General features: G+C 40.8%; 1 protein-coding gene across 1 annotated transcript in view; it reads left to right on the forward strand.

The window, feature by feature from the left end:
• LOC142774266 (uncharacterized) overlaps positions 1–21799 on the forward strand; it is a 447394-nt gene that overhangs the window by 236661 nt on the left and 188934 nt on the right. The window contains exons 10-17 of the mRNA XM_075874657.1: positions 2495–2533; positions 4595–4633; positions 6535–6570; positions 8002–8031; positions 10485–10526; positions 11280–11315; positions 12852–12887; positions 13806–13832. Of these exons, the coding sequence (XP_075730772.1) occupies positions 2495–2533; positions 4595–4633; positions 6535–6570; positions 8002–8031; positions 10485–10526; positions 11280–11315; positions 12852–12887; positions 13806–13832 (285 nt within the window). The remainder of the gene's footprint in view (positions 1–2494; positions 2534–4594; positions 4634–6534; positions 6571–8001; positions 8032–10484; positions 10527–11279; positions 11316–12851; positions 12888–13805; positions 13833–21799) is intronic.

A 21799-nucleotide genomic window follows, 5' to 3' on the forward strand; every position in this document is an offset into this window, starting at 1 on the left:
CGTTCAAACACCACCCCGGTCGTTAAGCTCGCTAAGCTTTGCGGTTGCAAGAGTTCGACATGCATGTTGTCTACAGGTCTGGCCGACGTCACACTGATGCCGACGCCCTATCACATTCATCTGTGTTCTCCGAAAGCTCTTCATGTCCATCTGCCATGGACGAAACGATTGCTGAGACATGGTGTCTCAGCAACGTAAAGGTGATTGGGTCAGCACTCTTCTGCAATTCCTTTCAGACCCGTCGGCTTCCCCATCTTCTCGAACATTGCGCCGTCAAGCGACTCACATTGAGGTTTTCGATGGCCTCCTTTATCGCAGAAATTACAAGCCCGACGACCGAAAGTGGCTACTAGTGATATCTAGCCATCTTCGTGCTGCCATATGTTTAGCTTTTTTCGCTGACCCTTAGTGTATACGTGCGGGCGTCTTCAGAACGTACGCTTGGCTTTCCTTCCGGTTTTATTGTCGAGGCATGCACACCTTTATGCGCAAATACATTCAGTCATGCCCGAAGTGCCGATGACACAAAGCTCTCCCTCATCACGCCTCTGGTCCGATCCAGCCATTCCCTTGCTCAGCCATGCCTTTCGACCGCGTTGGAATTGATCTGTATGGGCCTCTTCCATTCACGGCTTCTGCAAACCATTTGATCGTTGTCGCTATCGCCTACTTAACGCGATACGCAGAAACAGCCGCTTTGCTTGCTGCCACAGCACGTGACGTATCATCCTTTCTCCTCGGGAACTTCATTTTCCATCACAGCACACCGCGAGAACTTCTCAGCGACATAGGACGCGTGTTCTTCTCTGAAGTCGTCAACGCACTCCTTGCCGAATGAAATGTCATTCGCCGGACTACCACCGCCTACCATCCGCAAACGAATGGCTTGACGGAAAGAGCCAATCGTACCTAAGGGGGGCATAATATCTAAGTATGTTGCATCAGACCTTTCCTATTGGGACCTCATTCTGCCGTTTGTGACGCACCCAGATAACACTGCTCCACATGCGACTATAAGCTTTTCACCATTTTTCCTGTTATATGGCCAAGACCCTTCCACCACACTAGATACCATTCTGCCCAACCACCCCAATTTCTCCAAGTCTACGCCCATCTCTGAAGCTGCCCACCGTGCCGAGGAATGCTGTAAGCTTGCTCAGTCGTTCACAATTATCGACCAATGGAGACAAAAGTCTCGACTGGCGATAACTAGCCATACCCTAATTTTGTTCCAGACACCCTTGTGTGGCTTTGAATTCCCACTGTCTCTGCAAGCCTTTCCTCGAAGCTTGTTTTGAAATACCAGGGACCCTACCTCGTTGTCTCGCAGACTTCACCTGTCAACTACATCGTTGAACCCGTTACGCCATCCAAAGACCAGCGCTTTTGAGGTCGTGAAACCGTTCACGTAAAGCGGTTGAAACTTTATCGTACTCTGTTCTCCATGAGTCGCTAGGACGGCTGCTTTTCCGACGGGGGACGAAATGTAGTGAAGAGGACGAAATGTAGTGAAGAGCCCACTATTGCAGCGGCATCAACACGTTGGCGCGAGGCGCGAGCTAAGGCTGCCTGGTTGCTGCTGCGACGCTGCCCGCTGCCCATATACCCGGCCAGATCTTGCTGCTTCTGCTTCGACGCTGCTACCGCTTTCGAGCTTCAATTTACATTATAGCAGTAACATCCCATGAACTGATTACCAATGCGAAAAACTGATAATCCCAGAACAGTAATAACATCTGCGCGCAGCACTTGCCTGAGAGCATTATGACAGAATCCCTTCAATAAACTTCCGAAAAACAGTATTATAGGCCGTAAGCTATGCGAAATGTATAAACATGTTGCCACCCTCATGCTGTGCCACGTCAAGAAGCAAGGGTGCAGAGAGCTCTGTCAAGTCGTAAGCACGGCTTTCAGTTCTGCCTCCTTCCCTTTCAAGGAAAAAAAAATAAAGATTGATTGAGATATTGATTGATTGATTGATTGATTGAGGATGTATAGCTAGAAAGCGATCAACAATGCTAGTGCAACAGCGTGGTTTACCTTGCCACATATAAATTCACATATGAAGACAGTTTTATCTTCGTTCTTTATCAAAATCAATCTGCATATTATGAGCTTTCTGCCGGCCTTATGGGATATCATATGCGCCGCATGAAGCCCGTATACCACAGTATGCACGTCAATAAGCGTCTCCGTACTCCCATTAAAACAACACATTATTAAATGATAACTCATCACTATTATAACATATATGAAGAGAACATCGAGGAACTGATGTTACTCGTAGAGTAGTTCTTAAAAATAGTATTTAAATCCTGTTGAAGGTATAGGTGTAATAACCAAGAGCCTGGACTCTTATTAAAGTTTGATGTTTCTTGTTATGTTTTCCATGCCAAACGGTTTCATCCTAAACCATAGCAATTACGCTTTCTGTATGAGTAGTATTTCTGCCAACCTTCAGCTTTTACAACGTTTTTAATCTCTTGTCTATTAGCCAGAACCTAGCAGTACAGAAACCCCAGCTTCATCAACGGTGAGTTTCTTATTTTGCATCAATTAGATTTTAAAAAGAACATATAAGGGCAGGTAGATTCATAAATAACTACAAATATCATACTGTGCCTTTACTTGCAAATCTTTCCGAGAAAAATTTATGACTATGTATGTCATTCACCGTAGAGCATGCTAAAGCGAAAATTTGTGACAAATAGAAATTGTCGTCAAACCGTTTGGATGCACGAAGCTGTCCCTACATACTCCTGATAAACAAAGTTTCTATGGCTGATGTTATTGACAAAGTTCTTTAAAGAATATATGGCAAGAATTCTAAAGATAAATCGATGTGCCTAGCAGCCCGCTACCACTCAGTGAATAATACCAATAATTACGGAGGGTTTTGAGAGTTACTTCGATGAACTGAAGACTTTTGATCAGAAAATATGTGAGCGGATATTATTATCGACAACAGTGGTGATAACTATTATACTAACATTCAAATATTTCATACATTGTATACTATTTAGATTCATATTACTATCGTTGGTATGTCAATTCGTTCACATGTATTCATCATGTGGAAAAAATAACTGCTAAGATAAGAAAGAGAAATACACAACCAACCACTTGTAGCCCCAAGTTTTGAGAAAATTCAAGCGATCCTCAGAAATAAACCTTCCTAGTTGCCAAGAAATTCGTCTTTGTGTGGGGATGAAACCCAGTACCAACGTCTTTTTAGAATAATAGCTAAATAAGAGAGAGAAAGAGAGAGAGAGAGAAGAAGTATGAGACAAGTAGGAAGGTAAACTTGACTGCGTTCACTTTGCTACCCGATGTGTGGGGAAAGGGGATTAAGGGAGTAAGAGAGTGTAACAGAGAAGGAAATGCACATGGCACTCCAAACATGTTGTGCAGGTTCATAACTTCTTTGCGCAGACACGTACACGGACACAAGGAAAAGAGGCAAACAACACGGGCGCAAACTCAGAACTAGTTTATTTTGAACAACGAACTGTACTTATATTTTCACGTAGCCCACACGCCCCCCCAACAATTTTTTGTTGTTTCGTGGTTCTTATCATGACGTAGCGCTGAATAAGCTTTCTTTAGGTTATCTCGTTTGTTCCTGGATCCACCGATGGGGGGGGGGGGGGCGTGTGGCCTACGTGAAGATATAAGTACAGTTCGTTGTTCAAAATAAATTAGTTGTGAGTTTGCGCCCGTGTTGTTTGCCTCTTTTCTTTGTGTCCGTGTACGTGTTTGCGCAAAGAAGTTATGAATGAGTACCAACTCGCCCAACTTTCAGTACTGATGTTGTGCAGGGTTTCACAGACAGTTGCTCAGTGATGTTGCTTTTAAGATTTGTACGTGGGCTCGAGTGCCTTTCTGCACTCTCTGGGCTGGGCAGTGATCACTGTACTAAACTACCTGAACAGGATGCTAGGTACTGGCCGCAATACGGTGAATTTAGCAACAACTCGGAGCAAATAGACAGAAAGTGCTTGCTAGCAAAGTGGTGGAAGGGTTAAAAAAGGTGAATCGAAATTTTTCAAATTTTTTTCAGAATGTGTGAAATTGTTTTTTCAGAATTGTGTATGAATTTCCCTGCAGATTTTGGTAACTACAGGCGCTTGTAGATATTTACATTTTATATACTGTCCACTAACTTGCACGCTTCCACATATTTGATGCGAAAACGTAAATTAGGAGCATTTTTCTTTATGCGCAACATCCAGAACCAGAACTAGGTGAAATTTATTCGCACACAATACTCCTGATTGCAATCTATAACGGCAGAATTAAATTAGTAATTACTAATAATGATTTACTATTGCCGTTTTAGAGGTGAGCTGACCGTATGTGAGTGAGAATAGTACCCTGTTGCGGTTCTGGATTTGGCCCATACGGGGAAAAAGTTCCTAAAGCATTCGTGTTTGCAGTATGCATAGCTCTAATTTTAAGCATTAGTTCGTTATGCTTAATTCTAACCTTTAATTTTCACTTGAGTTGACGCTGCGCTGAAACCAGTCGTGTTCTTGTCATTATCACTACCGAGCGAAGATGTCCCGACTTAACGTACCATGTGTTCTCTCGATAGCCAGAAACAGAATCCACCCCACATGGAAGCAGCGGTCCGGTAAGTCCTCTAATATTTCGAGACTTACAGCCTTTTTATCCGTTACGGAATGGCGCACGCTGAAACGTGCACACAAAAACACAATGACTATCTTTGCACGCAAGAAGAGTTGTTGAATAAACACAAAGATATTGTGACAAAAGTTGAAGCATACGATGAAATAATATTTTGCATGCTTTGCAGTACGATGAGTGATAACTCTGATATGGCAGCACAACGGTAGAAAATAACTTCACAAATATTATACGGTACCTAATAACCTTAAGAAAGTAATAAAACACGATCAATGGAACTTAATGTCTTGACAAACTTCATCTCACCTTCTTCGTAGCCTCTGTGTATGTGCAGCCTGTCACTTTACCAAGTCACAAGCAAGGAAATATTTCGTTTCTGTTAGGCTGCATGAAAAGGCATTCCACTATCACAAACGACTCTTACGACAATGTTGCTCCGTCTAGCATGACTCCGAAAAAATAGTTCTCATTACAGTTAGTACCTTGTTCTTTTCAATTTGATGTAATATTTTGTTTGAAATGAATTACTGGCATCATTCAAGTATTCTCTGCGTAGGGTTGACCTAGAGGTAAATATGATGCTAGTATGTCTAAAATCTGAACGGAGCACATGGCACTTGCACCAGCATGGGAACCATCGATAGTGCACCAATTAGTCTAAATTAACTCTTATGGCTCAGTTTTCCTCCGTCTGGCTTGTGTATGCTTTTTTTGCCGGACGGAGTTCAGTAAACAGTTTGCACTTCCACTTAAAATAGTTATTAGAACTTGGGATTGGATCTTCCACTTTTTCACTTCGGCCATTCCGAGCTCACTAATTTAAATCTAGTCACAAAGTTCACAAATATTTTTTTTTTCTTTTACTCCAAGCAGTCACGCAAGAATTAACAAACCCCCGTATATGTGTGTTGTTAGCAGCAAGCAAGAAGATTAGGCAAGTCCGCGTGCTATACACCAACATTTACATGGAATCATAATAATGAAAGCACCAGAATATCTTCTAGGAAATATTGTAAAAAAAATTTACGGTCTCTGGAATCAAAACTGCACATTGAGAGAACGACAGTTCTTGCTTTGCTTATGTTGTGCTTCAGGTCAAATGCAGATTGTCAATGACGTTCTCTAGTTAAAAATGTACTGCACAAGCCTGGACCCTCTAACGTGCTCCATTCTAAAACACTCAGAAGGTGGTACGGTAATATCTCAAACGTTAATTATCACAAAGCATCAAGGCAGAACAAAAGGCGTGCATGCTGCTGGAGCAATGCGTACTTGTTTTGTTGCATCGTTGTATTTGGCACTTGTTAGCTTTGCATATATTGCACTGACTTGTCAAAACAAAACATTCCTCAACCAAACATGAAGTGACACTTACTGCAAATGGTATGCTCTTCTGGTAGAGACGGCTGTAAGGGAACATTTTTGTACTTCAAAAAGCAGAAACATACTTTGAAATCACGCATATATCACGACAAACGCCTTACCAATGCTGGAGCAAAATTGAAACAAGAACTGATGCACTTCCAAGACCATTTGCAATGCCATGATGTTAGGGTAGTTTTCTGCATGCACTTCTGAACATTTTGCATCATACTCTGAAGTTGCAAATAGGGTTCTAATTTGCTACGAATTAAGACCATTAATAATTAGGTAGTCTAATTTTTATATTATATTACAAGGTCAATGCAGAAAATGACAAAATGGGGTCGGAAACTGTTAAAAATACTCCTTATTAATTTTTAAACACTGTACCGGTAACAAATTGCAGTTGGGACATAATATTGTGCACCACGATAATAATGAAGTCCACAAAGAAAGCGTCTTAGTATTCATATCACTGAATTTAATTCAGAGTTGTTACATTCGAAATTCTTATTTGTTCATTAGACTGAAACAAGTCCTTGGACATCGACACCCGTAACAGTAAGTTTTGAATTCCACTTACTACAACTCAATTATATCAAATCTTACTACCAAATCCATGTACCCTAATCATCATACAGTGTTGTTGCTGTTTCTGTTAGGTTTTTTTTATTAAGTCAACGTGAAACTGACTTATGACAGTTTGATGCCTTGCTGAAACAGTCATGAATTGTGAAATAGCAGCTGCTAGCTATAAAGAAAGCGCGTGTCTGAAGTTGAGTGATCTACAACTTTGAGTAGTACGAGAATCGAGCAACATTCTTATTTTTTGTGCGTGCATCTGCGGTCGAGCAATCACTTCCTGTTTTCAGAAATTTATGAAGAGCCGTCGAAAGATAGAGATTAATGGTTGTGGTCTAAATTGAGAGCATAGTGGGTGTACATAATATCGAAGCGTTACATATATTGAATCAAGGGGCGAATAAATGTCAGAATAATAAATAAACTGAATAATCGAATCGATTGACAGAGTGTGAGAAGCTGGGATCATTTCGCCACTGGTTGAGACACTGTCGACCCTGTCTTTTTTCTGTGTGGACTCTAATATTTGAATCAGCAGTGCGACGAGATACAGAGGAACACAGTGCAGAACGTGAACCGGAGAAACACAGCGCAGGACGTGAACATCGGTTGCAAGTTGTACAACCGGACACTTCAGTTAAAGTGTAGGGTTGCAAAAGTCAAAGCGAGCATTTATTCACACAATGATCTTTGGAAGTGAAACAATAGAGAATCCATCGAGCAATAAATTACAATTAGCCATAACTAGCCAAGATAACGAGCAGAGCAAATGCAAGACCATCATGTGTCAGCCGCTCCACGAATGTAACTGTCAACACATTTAAGAGTCATAATGCAGATACAGTGCACATCTGTTTTATAATGACGCTTTCATAGCTTTGTCAGTTCTTAAGACCTCAGTTGCTGTGACCCAAGTGAAATCGTATATATGCTAACCTTTATAGGATTTTTAAAATGCTGTTGATGGGAATTTATCTGTGGATACACAAGGCAGTAGAAAGCCATGCCCAGAAGTTGCTCCGCGATATGTTATTACTGAAAACATTTTACTAAAAACATCACCTTTTTGCATGCGTAGAATGACAAAAGATGTGTCAATCAGTAATTAGAGAAAGTTTCCGCCGGTTTTTTAGGCAGGTATGGAAGAACAGCCACTTCACGATTTGTTTTATGACAGGCATTTGATCAATGTTAAGCACCATATTTCAGGCCTTTCAATATTTCAGCTTATAATACTTTTGTACACACACTGCAATGAGGGCCATACTAGGTTTACTAACACATTATGAAGTGGCCTTGCAGTTTGAATGAAAACATAAAAACGAGTTATGCGGTGTTATGTTTTAGGTGAGAAGTGACACGAAAATTCTGTTACTACTTCTATAAAAAAGCTTTTTTTTTACTATTTAGCCCGGAACCGGATCTACTCATCCTACAACAGTGAGTACTCTGATATAAGAGTTAGTCTTTGCATGTGAGTCATAGGTTAACATCGGATATCATTATAATGTAAATTCATGAAGCTATTAAGATAAACGACATATAAAAACTGAGAGCTCATTACTTTTTGAAATTTTAATTGAGGAATTGCATAAATGTCTAGATAAAGGCAGTAAGCGTTAACCATGCACCAAGTTCAAACGCGCTGTGATATTAACCGCTCCACGGAACTATACTAAAAGTTACTGAACTGAAAGTTCAGGACCAAACTGAAAATTTTATTGGCAAGAATTAAGATGGCCTACGCGTCGAGTAGGCAAGGCCTTCGGCGTCACACCATAATGTATTCACCCTGTTAGCTCACGTATGTTGTAACTTGAAAGCATGCAACATGGTTGTTACAATATTAATCTAAGCAGCCATAAGACCCCTGCTTCAAACTTGAAGCTGTTTTAATTTCTTAAAAAGCAATATGTCGTTCCTGTGTGAACTTAACACTTTACTATACATGGCGATAACTTTTATTTTCATGAACCTTCCTAGACTATGGTATTTCTGCTTAGCCAAATTGAAGTAACGAGACAACAGCAGCTTTGACATATTTCTTTTTGTCTGTAGAAAGAACGAAGCATGCCTTCTGATCCAATGACACACATGGTAAATGTTGAGAGGCGTTTGTATTTCATGTAAATTTTTCTTTGTGTACTCCGAACAGAAGAGACCTGACAAGACATTTACAAGAGAATAGGCACATACAGAGGGGGGGACCGATAAAGAAAGATTGACACAAACATTTAGCACCTTGTATTTTTTGCAATAGGTAGCTTATGACCTGATCATCCTGGCTAGAAGTCACTCCACTTCTCGCTCAGACGAGCGACATACTCAACGAAATTAATTTTGAATATGTTCTTGTCTATCGTTCCCTTTAGCGGAAGGTGATGTAATTTTATGTTGGTCAAATACCGCGCTCCAAAACAGTGTTACTATCTGACTATGAGCCAAGAAGTGTTTCAGAAAGGTTTACTGGGTCTCTGTGACATCAACCAACTGACGCATCAACAATGATATTCACTAGAGATGGTTTAGTTTCCTGTTTTGTGTGCAGCATAATTTTTTACCAGTGTTGCAGGAACGCACAATAGTGACAGTTACTTAGACCTGTTTGTAAATTAAGTCTAGACTGCAAGCAGACACCATTTCGTGCCGAGCTATTGCATGCTAGGATCAATGAACACACGCCTCGCCAACACATCAAAAAAATTGGTTCATCAACATACTACGCATGCATGCACACACACGCACTTGCAGACACACACACACACACCGGCGCACACACGCACTCACGTACACACACGCTCGTACACACAGACGCATGCACGCACATACACACGAACACACGTAGAAACATGCGTACACCCCCCCACACACACACAACGAAGCACACACAGAGATTCTAAATATAGTAAATAGTCTGAAGCCATGTCTCTCGCTATCGAGACATCTATACGTTTTTTACGATTACCTTTTGCTGGATTGAAATGAAAGATGAACGTTAATGAATCACGCTCTCATAACTTTCCTGGCAGGGTGTGTGGGCGAACTACAACAAAGGCGAATTCGAAAATGACGAGATGTGCTTTCCGTAGCAACTACGTACTTTATTTTATTCTAAATAAGCAATACATAGCACAAATACCACACAATCAGATCTCTAGCGAATGACTCTCCGTGCGAATAATAATGCAGCCATGCCATGCTGTGGTGGTCTAGCAGCTAAATTACTCGGCTGCAGACCCACAGGTGACAGGTTAAAATCCCGACTGTGGCGGCTGCGTTTTCGATGCAGGCGAAAATGCTATAGGCCCATGTGCTCCGATTTGGGTGCACGTCAAAGAACCCCAGCAGGTCGAAATTACCGCAGTCCTCCGCTGTGGCGTCTCTTATAATCATATGGTGGTTTTGGGACATTAAGCGCCAGATATTGATGAATCGTAATGCAGCCATCTTTGTGTGGAGACGCTCCCAACAGAACAGTTTTCTCAAACTGCAGCTCAATAGAAAGCAAGTTGCCACGATTTATTCGGTATATGCCTTCTTGAAATAGGCACTGTAAGGCATGTTTCAGTCGAGGCGATTCGCCCTTGCGTCAGTACCCTGGTTCATATTTTTGATGCAACAAAAGCTTGATACTCGGTGCCACGGAAGCATGGAAATTTATTCGGTGCAAACGGATGCAAATAATGTCCGGTTGTCTTTCATCGATATGTGTGGCTTCATTTTTCTTAGCCACTAAAGCCACTACAAAAGTGTGTCTTTGCGGATTCGCTAGGATTGCCTCGCATGTGCAAAGAATGGTGTAGGAACTAGAAATAATGCATTTCTAAGGGTAACACTTAAAAACATCTCTGCCAGAATAATTATGCTGAAATCGTCTGCTTTTTTTTAACTAGACGCCGGAGGGAAGCAGCCCCACAAAGTCGACGGGAACGCTGGTTAGTTTTCCATTTCTATTTAAACATCACTGTCAATTACTTTCGATGTTAAATTTTCACTAAATGTTTACACACAATTTATTTGTAGGCTTAACACAGTTCATATTTGCAAAGTTCACTCCGGCAGTGCCACAGTGGTTGGAAATGAGTATGTGTGTAAATATCTGCTGCCGCACCTGAAGCTACTGCCAATAAAGCAAAGCTAGGTGGAAGTAACCTTGCGCAGAGCAATCAAATAAATTATAACAATCTCAAGTTGTAGCTGCCTGCTCAAAGCTCAGAAGCATTTTGCAGTAGATGGACATATGATTTCTTTTTTATGTGTATTGCAGTATGCAAGGTAGTTAACGCAGTGAAAGTGCAATGCACGCTTCCAAGTGTACAGAGAGTATAGAATTACATATTCTGGATAAACGTCTCAATGCGATTGCTCAGAGTGATGCATATGCACAAAATGTGCATTACTTGAGGTAATCAAGTGCCCCTAAAAGTATTCCTGACGAAATTTGGAGAAACCTAGGAGAGGCACAGTCGTGCTATTCTAAACGATTACTTGCGAAAATTCTGTGTGTCACCACCTATTGCATGAAACTAGCTTGTAAATGCAGCAACAGCTTTGTAAGAAGTAGCAAAAGAACAGCTCTCATAACAGTGGTTGTAAAGGCATGTCTTCATGCGCAATCAGCGTTGTTCTCATTTTGAAAGGCCTTCATGGCTAAGAAAATGTTCATGTGATACTTTCCGTTCCAACAGCCAGTAGCATCCTCAGTGGAGTCCACGTCTAAAACGGTAAGTTTCAAAGTTACTTTGCCTTGACGCAATTTGACTCTTTATCCAGAGGATTTGTCACTGCGATCTCTGCCAAAAAAGGGAACCGCGTGGTTGTCTTTCTTCTTTTTTACATAATATGTACGTTTAATTTTCAATGTCAGTGTCGACAAGGTGCCGAAAGGTAGTGGTGACCTTGTGTCTAAGTTTGAACAGTGCCACTGAACTCGGATAAAGTAGAATATGTGCACACGCACGCACACGCACATGCGCACACACACACACATGTTCTATTCTGTGTTTAGTCGCGCTATTCAAACAAGCGTGATAAACCATCTGGCCCACCAACGCACTTTCATGTTGTGTCCACCGTAACTAAGCACAACCGAGTAGCAAGTGGTTTTACAGAAAGCTGTGTATTAGTCAGTTTATATTAACCAGAATCAAGAGACAGGGATGCTAACCAAAGTGTAGGATATGTTGCTAATAGTAATTGCAATGTCAATATGAAGAAAGAAACGCGGAAGAAAACATGATTTGCTGTAAGCCGGGATTTAATCGACATGTGACCTTCGAAATGAGCCTAATTTTGTACCTACTGCACTATGGCGGTTGGTCTCTCTGCTCATTTTATTGAGTATATAGGTGTATTTATATATGATAGTGCTGGACAGCGCCGCCAGTAGCCATTACAGCGAGTGTGCAGCACTCTTGTTTAGCGTGTTGACGTAATGTATCTCGTGATCTTACTACGAACTGGCAGCTGACTCATAATCTCTCACATACTACCTCAAGGCATCAAGTCTGCAAAAACGATGCCCTCGGCGTTACTGAAAAAAAAACTGAATTGAAGGGCTCATTTTTTTTGCTTGACACAATAATAGTTAGAACTAATAAACAAGGAAGGAAGGAGAAGGAAAGGAAAGGCAGGAATGTTATTTTGTCTAGAACGACTGGTATGCTGCCCTACACTCATGACATGAATGAGGGAGTTTGAAAGATAGAGAGAGGGGAGCATTCGCACAATTAGTCACACACCTCTTAGTCCCCATGACCAGGCCAGGAAAATCGCCAGTGCAAAACTGATGACTTCAAGCAGTTCAGCATCACCTTCGCCACCTTTATCTGCGATGACTTCTCGGGACGACATTTCAGAATGGTTTTCACCGTCATTGATCTGTGATATATGCGAGCTAGAGCAAATGCAAGTGTTTGCCTCTACGCATTGTAGTCAGGTCACTGGAAGAAAAAAAGCATGAGAAAGAAAGTATATGAAATCTTATGTATTATTATCCCTTCTACAACATCGCGAACAAACGAAGACTTTCTTCGAAGGCAGCGAATTTAGTCCATGCCCCTGGCATGTTCCTTTCGGCCAGTTTACTTTCTTCGCATTTACATTGCGATTACTACTAATATTTTTCTTATACATTCCTTCACTTGACCTCCTGGTTTTCGTTCTTTAAGAAATATGTATGCTTATTCATTAACTCTAACTGTTTATTCACCTAAGCCCTGCAAATAAAACAAACACCAATGACATGCTTCTGCTTCCAGCCAGGCACAGCACCGACTGAGCCAGGTTCCACGACGGTACGTATTTCATTCGCATAATTTCTTGCTTTCGGGTCTCGATTTTCATTCTCCTTTTCTCAATCTAAAAGAACAATACGACCACAAAGGCTTAGCCTTTAGGCCCGCTGCTTAAAGCCTGTACGAGGACTTTAAGCAATACTTCACTTGTCTTGAAAAAACGTGGGAATATTCTGATTACAGGTTTATTCATGAGCATGTCACCGCACTTCTCTAGGATTGTTTTTTTTTCACACTTTTACAAGAATTTGTGCTCGTGCACTTTGACTCCTGGCCTACACAACATATGGGATTTTTCCATGCATATGCTTGAGCTAATGAAGACACCTGGTATCTTCATATTGCGTCATTTCACGTAACATTATTATATAAGAGACCTGCTGTGAACCTTGTGCTGAAAGTTTTCTGCCTAGGACCTGTCCCATTTGGAAACACTTTCAAAAATACACTGAGGTGGGCTGACAATTGCAAGGTGCATTAAGCTGAAGGACTCTCTGACTTTAGTTCTTAGATAGGTGACTTGCTCTTTTCATGGCGCTTGTCCATGTTCAGCTGTGGAATGCTCTGATGTATGGAAGCTCTCACTGTTATTTTCTCATAGCACTTGTTTAGAAAAGATCAGCGATGTTAAAAGAAGAACAACTGTAGTCACTAGTCAGTCAAGTATCATTACCGTTACTTTACCTATAATATTCAAGAATCACGTTTTCAATATCAAATGCAAAAGATCCCTTTCTTCTCCATGTTATGTGGCACACAACAATTCATGTGTATCAGACGTGACAATTGAGTTGCTTTAGGTGGCTACTTTCGAATGTAGAGGCCACTTTTCCGTATTGAAGTGAAAGCCTTCGATGCTGAGATATAGAGTTTTGCATGTAATTAAGTGATAAACCTTGTGTGACAATTGCCTTTCAGCCAAGCGAAACGCCAGGTCCTGTAACGGTAAGCGACGACGGCTGGCCCTGCGACGCATGCGCAACTTTCGGGAAGCATGACGCGCGGCAAGAACGATAAACAATCTGCGCTGTTAGGTTAGAGTGAGTGACCTAATATCTTTAAGCTATGCATTTTAACTTGACTATCACCGCAGCAAGCATCTCGGCAGCTTTTAAGCTCAATAACACATCCGTCGTTTATACCCTGTTTTGTTTCGACAACAGCATACGATTATTTCCTCAGTAATTGAAGAAAACGAATGTCGCAAAACTAGTTCGCCTGGTTAAGGAAAAAGAAAACAAAGGCACCTTGTTTGTGAGCCCATTGCTTGGCATTGTATTCGTAATAATGTCAGGTCAATGTAGACGAGAATTTCCGGAAGTGATACTTCTTGCATCGTCTAACTTTCACGTAATGAAGCTCGATTGTATATATAATGTATGAACCAATATATTTAGGGTATAAACCTGTGTGAACAATTTCAGGCCATTTTACTATATAAAGTGAGATAGCATGAAATATCGACGCTGTCCTAAATACAGTGAAATACTACCTCAGCACATACCTTAAAATCTAGGTCCTTAACGTTATCAGCAGCTTGAGGCATCAATGAAACTGAGGAAACGGTGACAGCTTTAATATAGATCATGTCCTTTTTTAAAGCTGCACGTGTTCCAAGTATCCGAATTTTATGCTGCTAAAGTGTGTGCTAGTCGGCACATTGCAACAACCAGGGCATGAACCTTATTCGTCATTAGCATCTGACCACCACATTTCTACTAATAAGTTTGAAAAGGCCTTAAGTTTCTCCGGTAGAAAAATATGAGCAACTAGAGCTAACAAAATCGGCAAGCAACAGTACGATAATGAGAGCGTGAAATGCACTCTTGGAGCTTAAGGCACCTCATCACACATGCTTTCTAATGATGTTTGATCACGAGATTATATAGTTACTATATTTTGGTCTCGCCTGATTCTCTCCAAAAATGTTGCACCTTTTAATGACATGAAATGCAATAGTAATTGCACGCTGTGTGCTACAGTACAAAACTTAGTACATAGATCAAATTTGTGTTCGAAACGTGGCTGCTGCGCCTATCATACTGATACTTCGTGCAGATCACTGAAATAGTCGGAGATTTGTATCACGTACTCGTCGGAGCATGATCAAGAGGAGCTCGACAGAAACGAACCATTGCGGATAATGCTGATACAATGATAACAGTAACATGCATCAGAGTCTTATTTTTCAGAAAAAGAGCGTCGTACAGACTATAAACTGGAGCTTCAGCCAAGAAATTACAACGTAGAAAGAGGAGCTGTGCGTGACATAAGAAATAACATTTTATTGGTTTCATACAGGCTGGGAGAGAACTCAGCGTTCTACAGTCTATGGAAGTAGCGGAGAAGCCAAGCGTAAGCAGACGAAACTGCGTCTACAAGTTAAATTACCTTCATCCTTAACTTTCAAATCATGATGCACAGTTTTAGCACAATTCCTGCGATGATTCTAAAAAAAGTTATGTTGTTGCTGTGCGTGAAGGGTTTGAAAGTCTTCGCTTACTGGCTCAACGATTTTCGTCGCATTAGTAATGCGGAACCATTGAGCTTTGGTGCTGCGTTTGAGACTAGTAGATCAAGTTGCTTTGAAAGTTTAACGTCAGTGCGACAAAGAACTCTTGCTTTTTACTCAAAGTTATGGTGACGTAGATGTTACCTTCTCCAAAAAGAGTTATTGACCAGGTAAGTTGATGACATAGGTCTCTGCACTTTTTTTAACAGCATGAGTTTCGTCATCAAGGTATGACGTGCCAAAAAAACGAGAAAGAAACATGCCGGGACGATAGGAATATACGTTGCTGACGCATCATGTAATACAAGACTTACATTGAATGCCTCTCACATGCGGTTTATAAAACATAACAATTAGGGATCTAAATAAATACAAACTGATGCATTGTTTTATTACGAACATTGCTTGATAATTTATAAAGGGTTGTTGTCATAGTTCTTCGATCTCCCACTAATAAATGGCACGCGCATCGCAAGCATCCTCCTTTTATTACAATTTTGCAAGCCAAATATGCACGCAGTCATAACGCTATTTTAAGCATGGCCACTGGCTTGCCTGTCTTGCCTTCAGCCGAGAAGTACACTGCAGGAAAGAGCTGCAAATGATACACACAGTAGTGACATTCGTTCAAAATAAAGTACCATGGTCGCATACCAGTTATTCACATGAAAACCGGTCCTCCTATCTGGAAGTAGGCATATAAAAATGAGCTGTTCATACTTGCTCAGACTAGAACAAATACATTATTGGGGCTAAAGATTTGTGCCCACACTTCGTTGTACAATCGAATGTCCTGAACTCGGATATCATAGGAACGCAATACATGTCTGAATTTGACCTAATGTCGAATTCCATCACCATGTAAGAGGAGAGTATTGCACTGGCATGCGAACCACGACTGAATCTCTATCTTTAACAGCTTCTACCAAGTTTAAGCTTTGTGGCAAAGCACGCGCATTTCCTAACGTAAAAACGAAGGACATAAATATGGCGTACACTGCAGATTAATCTATGGTCACCAAAGACACGATCAAAGCGTCCGCGCTGTCCTGAACGCACGCGCGTAACTAATCTCCAGAGTTGAAAGGAAACTGCTGAGCAATGCATCTGCCTCTGGATAAAGCTGGTTTTTAATGCACAAATATGGATGGCGATGGCGCGAGCCCGAAAACGAAGCCGGAAACAAAAATATATCGTGTCTAATATTGACTAGAGTCACTATCGGCACAATCATACATGGCGCCCACGGAGTTCTCGTGCGCTGAATAAAAGCGAAAGCGCAAGAAGTTTACCGATTCTACCGAAGCCTTCGTCGCCCACAACGGGATTGCGTTAAGATTATTGATAGTGACCACGCCTTACCAATGGCGCGCGGCTGTTTAGATTGTTTACGAACACTGTTCTCGTTCTTTCGTGTCCGACATTTGCGATGCTTGTTGGTCGGTGTGCTCCGACGATTTTTTCTAGAATTTTTCCGAGGATCCTTTTGAGGATCCTTTGAGAAAACCAGTTCGCGGCTCAGTATGAATAGGGCAAGTTGTACACGATTACACAGTACGTGTGCTTGCCGTGATGACAAAACACATTCGAAATACTCCATTTTCCGAGCGAACTGGACTTGAATTAACGGTCATTTACTCTACTGGTGTGAAAACGTTGATATATACAGAGGTGAGTCGGCAGGGGGGAATATAAGCTGCACTGCCAAGTTTAACGAAGCATGACATTGAAATCCTGGGCACTTTTGTTTTTGTTGGCTTCGGTCTTTGGTCTGACCAGCAAAAGTCCCAGTAACTGGTGCTCGCATACGTCTATGCAACTACTTCGTTAACATGTCCATTTTCAAGTGCGGATGCTTCCAGTGTGGTATGCGGAGACTTATAAGGTGATGTTCCCTCTTTTATTAAGCCCGCGGTATATTCTATCCTAAGCCTTATGTTCATTAAATACAGGCACTTAAACCAACTGGGTCTGGAATAGTTTGTCCTAGTTCCACCTGCTCCTAATTTTAGTATCTTTGCTCATTATGAGACACTGAAGACAAGGGACCCACTTCAAGTACTTGAAGGTACATTGTATTTATTTTGTTGCTATGGGTTTGGCTTGCATATTGCTAGCGAATGCTGGCAGTTTTATTTTAGCGATATTATTGAGTGAAGGTCATGATTTCCATAACATCAGGCCCTTTCTAGGCAAATGTGAAGGATGAGCGTTGGTCGCAATTGTAACACTTCCTATCAGTGGTCGGAGGGCCACACAGTACCTGTGCCTTCATTTTCACTTCAAAGGTTTTCGACATAAAATGAATCGCGTATTGGTTTCTCCTTTCAACGTGGGACATTTATCATATCAAAATAATGAAAGTTGCCAGTTGCTGTTACTGGATAGACGATGCAGTTAATCCAAGATGTGCAGAAAAAATGCTATTGAATGCGTGATTTTATGGTATAAGTTTGAGACATTTGCATTGGTCTAACGATCTAGAAATTATGGCATCGATTGACCTTGTGAGCTTTTTTGTCTTTATCAAGAAGCTCGACAATATTTCGAATTTTGCACTTTGTATGCTTGGTCTTCGGTTCCTCAGGCGGCAACATAGATCCCGCATTAGATGTGTGTCACAGGTGTTGGGCGATTATTTATGACAAACGATACAAAGGCATAAAGCAGTGGTAAGTTGTTTGAATAAAGGCGGTGCATTTAGGGCCATTCTGGAATCACAACTAGTCCGGTTTGGTGCGATATTCAATGTGAGCATTTATTTGGAATTATTTGAAATATAATTGCTATGTAAGGTTGAAAGTAGCTCTTCGTAGCTTGCAATGAGCCTTGCAACACTAGATTTACGGCGGATAAGTGAATTGAGAATAGACGACGAACTTTCAATTATTCAAAAGTTTCGGAATGGCACCCAGTCTAGCTACACAAATTTCCAAGTTTTTAGGAGATGCGTAACAGTGTTAGCTTCAAAAAGGTCCAGAATGTTGCTCCAAGCAAACGCGACGATGCTTTGTAAGATCACGTGGGCCACACACGAGAGCAGGCCTAAGTGGTCGTAGAATGTACAATTGAAAACACCAGGAAGGCGAAGACAGCGCTGATGTGCACTGACCACAAGTTCAAAAGACTCGCTGTGTTAGTGAAACGTCTGGGAATAAGATGCGCAACCACTAAAGTTTAACGTGACCATATTTGCTGTTGACTACCTGCTGCACAGATTTTGGAACAAGCCGATACGACACACCAGAAAACGGGGTGTTTTCCCACAATGAAGAGCAGCGCACATATCATTGTGCACATTCGAGAGCATCCAACAGAAATCTTATTGGCGTGCAAAGAGCATTGACTACAGCAAGTCTCGAAAACTTATAATTACTTGTTCATTCCTGTTCTACATATTACTTTCATAGGGTATACCTTGAGGAGCAGACTTCCATCATTGCAAATTTCTGCAGCTTCTTTAATCTGTTTATTGTCTACATGACTGTGAAAGTTGGGCCGTTACAGCGATCTGTGAATGAATACATTACGAAGATTCTCATATAAGGAGGTTAAGTTGTGCCTGGCTAGAATATGAGACGATTTTATATCAAAGTTCATCAAGATATGGAAAACCCCTCTCAATGTACCAGAACTAACACAACTCACTCATTCACTCGCCATCCTTTAACTTATTCTTTCTGCTCGACAAATGGCCTCGTAGCGACAATCTTCTCTCCACATTACCATCATGCAGTACTTTGTTTCAGTCAGTTGACTTAATATGCTTGTATTTTCACCATATTCCCCACTGTATTGCTGATATCTACGAATAGGATAGTACGTTTCATGACCCCTTTATGACATTTTCAATACCAATGTTTTCAATTCCTTTCAAATTTTTATGTCTGACCTTGCTGTGAAAGGCATTTCTATTTCAAGCTATGTCTGTCAACATGGTTTCATTCAAGAGCATTTGTGGTACAACTGGCTGCTCTTACTGTTGACAGCTTTGTTTCAGAACACGCAGGGTGCGTGTTCATAGTATTCAAAAAGAAGTTGGCTAAGCACAAGTCGTTGAAAGAAAGTTTTGCTCAAGTTGACACTACTGGCTCAAATCTTGTGTAAAAAACACATCAAATCATTCCTACAAAATTCTAAAAGAATTTTGAGGGAAACTGTGTCCTTGACAATGCTCTTTTTTATATTTCTCAAGATAGCTTCATTGTGTCAGTGCATACGAGTAGCTCTCTTCTTTTCGAGAATCGCAATCCTTTTGCTGGGGTAAAATACGAAAGGCAGAGCTTCCAATAGTGATTACCGAAAGCCCTAGTCCCTTCAACTCTAACTATAACGCGTCATATACTGACCTATAATTCCTTTATGTTCGTTATTCAGGGATCAAAACCTACGGAACCAGGAGGAGTAAGTATATGTGCTGTCATACTGCTTTTTTCATACAGTAGTGTCCTAAACTAAATATTTCTCGTAAAAACTTCACAAAAAGTTGCAACCTTTTAGGGATACTAAGTAAAGATTTATTGTTGTATCGAACACGAGAAAGTACAGAGACGTAACTCCACTTCGCTCGAACCATTGTTTATAGTTGCCAGAGACAACGGACACCGGCGTGGTAAGTATGACTCTGCTGAACGCACTTTCATTTCATTCATACCGCGGTATATACTGTCAAATTTATACTACAGTGCTTGTTCTCAAGGTTCGAAAGAGTGACAAACAATAGGTGATATTTTCCTATAGCATCCCCTCGCAAAATTGTTAGTTGATTTTAACCAGGCAAACATTGCTGCCGTAACAGTGAAATGTGGCTCAACGTCCTATGAATATACGGAGTAGGGCAGTTTGCTTTTATTGTGACAACTGGAAGCAGATATCGGCATTCTCCAAGAGACCAAACGGCAGCGATAACCAACCGGGGATTATGAAGTGTTTGGACGTTAAAATGTAGTTTAGTCTGCCTGATGTCAATGGCTTAAACATCTGGTAGTTGACAATCTATCATCAAGTGGATACTGTATACTTTGATGCCACACTATACATTTCTTTTACCACAGTCCTATCCGTGCATTTTTAACTAGGTAGTTGAAGAGGTGGAAGCGTGTCGGATAAATAACAATAAGACTTGCAACTTTTTTCTTTCAAGCTGCCACATGCTAACGACTTCTATACAAATCAATATTTTATATAAATATCACCCATTGCAATTGTAAACTTCTTGTAAAAATAACAACTCGGATCACCAAACTGGCAAGAAAATCGGTACATATAAATCTAAAAAACATGCGTTAATCTTTTTTTTTCGGAAATGACTACACTCCTTTCAGCAAGTCGTGAGAGGCGCGACAGTCCAAAAAGGGAGTTAACCAGTATTTTCTAAAACATCAACATAAGCGAGGAGGCAAGAGTCGGGGAAGAATGCAAGAAATAATCGTGTTTTTCTAGAGTAATGAACTAAACCAAGAACGCAACGTGTAACGCTCTTTCTTTTGGCTCGTTGTTTGTAGCGGCCAGAGACAACCAAACAAGGTGCGGTAAGTGTCTTGAATGCATGTACAGCGTAACAGTGAAAAATTATTCGTACCGAACGTCTCTCTGTTGATATTGTTTATCAAATAAAGTTCACAAGTAGCTTGTTCCGTAAGGTGAATGCATAATGAAATAGCAACAATGGTTAATATGAGAATAGTGCATCTCTTCTGCGCACTACTTGTTAATGTTGTGCGATGTCAGTTTAAGCTCTGATTGTCAGGAAGACTGATAAAAAACGAATGCCAATTGATAGACGTCGTTGAGTCCTAAAAGTACTGATGCTTCTTTTTCCAATCTTCACCGCTTTGACTAAATAAGAGCTATCGAACAGCTAGTTCGACAAACTATTAGTCAAAGTTGCATTTCTTCACAGTACATGGCCAAGTTTGTGCATTTTGTGTCATTTCCGCCAGGGATTTCATTACACTGCCTAGTTGATTTGTCTTGCTCTGAGGTAAAGCCATCTTTATAACGAGAAACAATTACGCACTTCGAAAATTAAAGTAACCGGTATTACTTGAAGCAAGACTAGCTTGTGTCTATAAAAAAGCTGAAAACTTAAGAAGTTTTTTTTGCTAAACTTCGTTGAATTCATCTTTTACGCAATCAATATGTGGAAACTTGTGAAATTCAACATACAGATGAACTAGCATTGTTGAAATTTTGCATTATTTTCTGCTTCATATAATCTAATTGTTTTCTGCTAAAATATTGTGCTGAAGGAACCATATCTACTTTAAAACATCGAACTAGGCAAGCTAATGTTGCTTTCATTTGTTTGTGCTCTAGTTACCCTAAAAACATGAAACTGGCCAAAATGAGTCCTGTGCCAGATCTGAAACTTAATTATCCTCTAAAGCTCCTTATTCTG

The sequence above is a fragment of the Rhipicephalus microplus genome, chromosome 10 (genome assembly GCF_043290135.1).
Source record: "Rhipicephalus microplus isolate Deutch F79 chromosome 10, USDA_Rmic, whole genome shotgun sequence".
Taxonomy (NCBI): domain Eukaryota; kingdom Metazoa; phylum Arthropoda; class Arachnida; order Ixodida; family Ixodidae; genus Rhipicephalus; species Rhipicephalus microplus.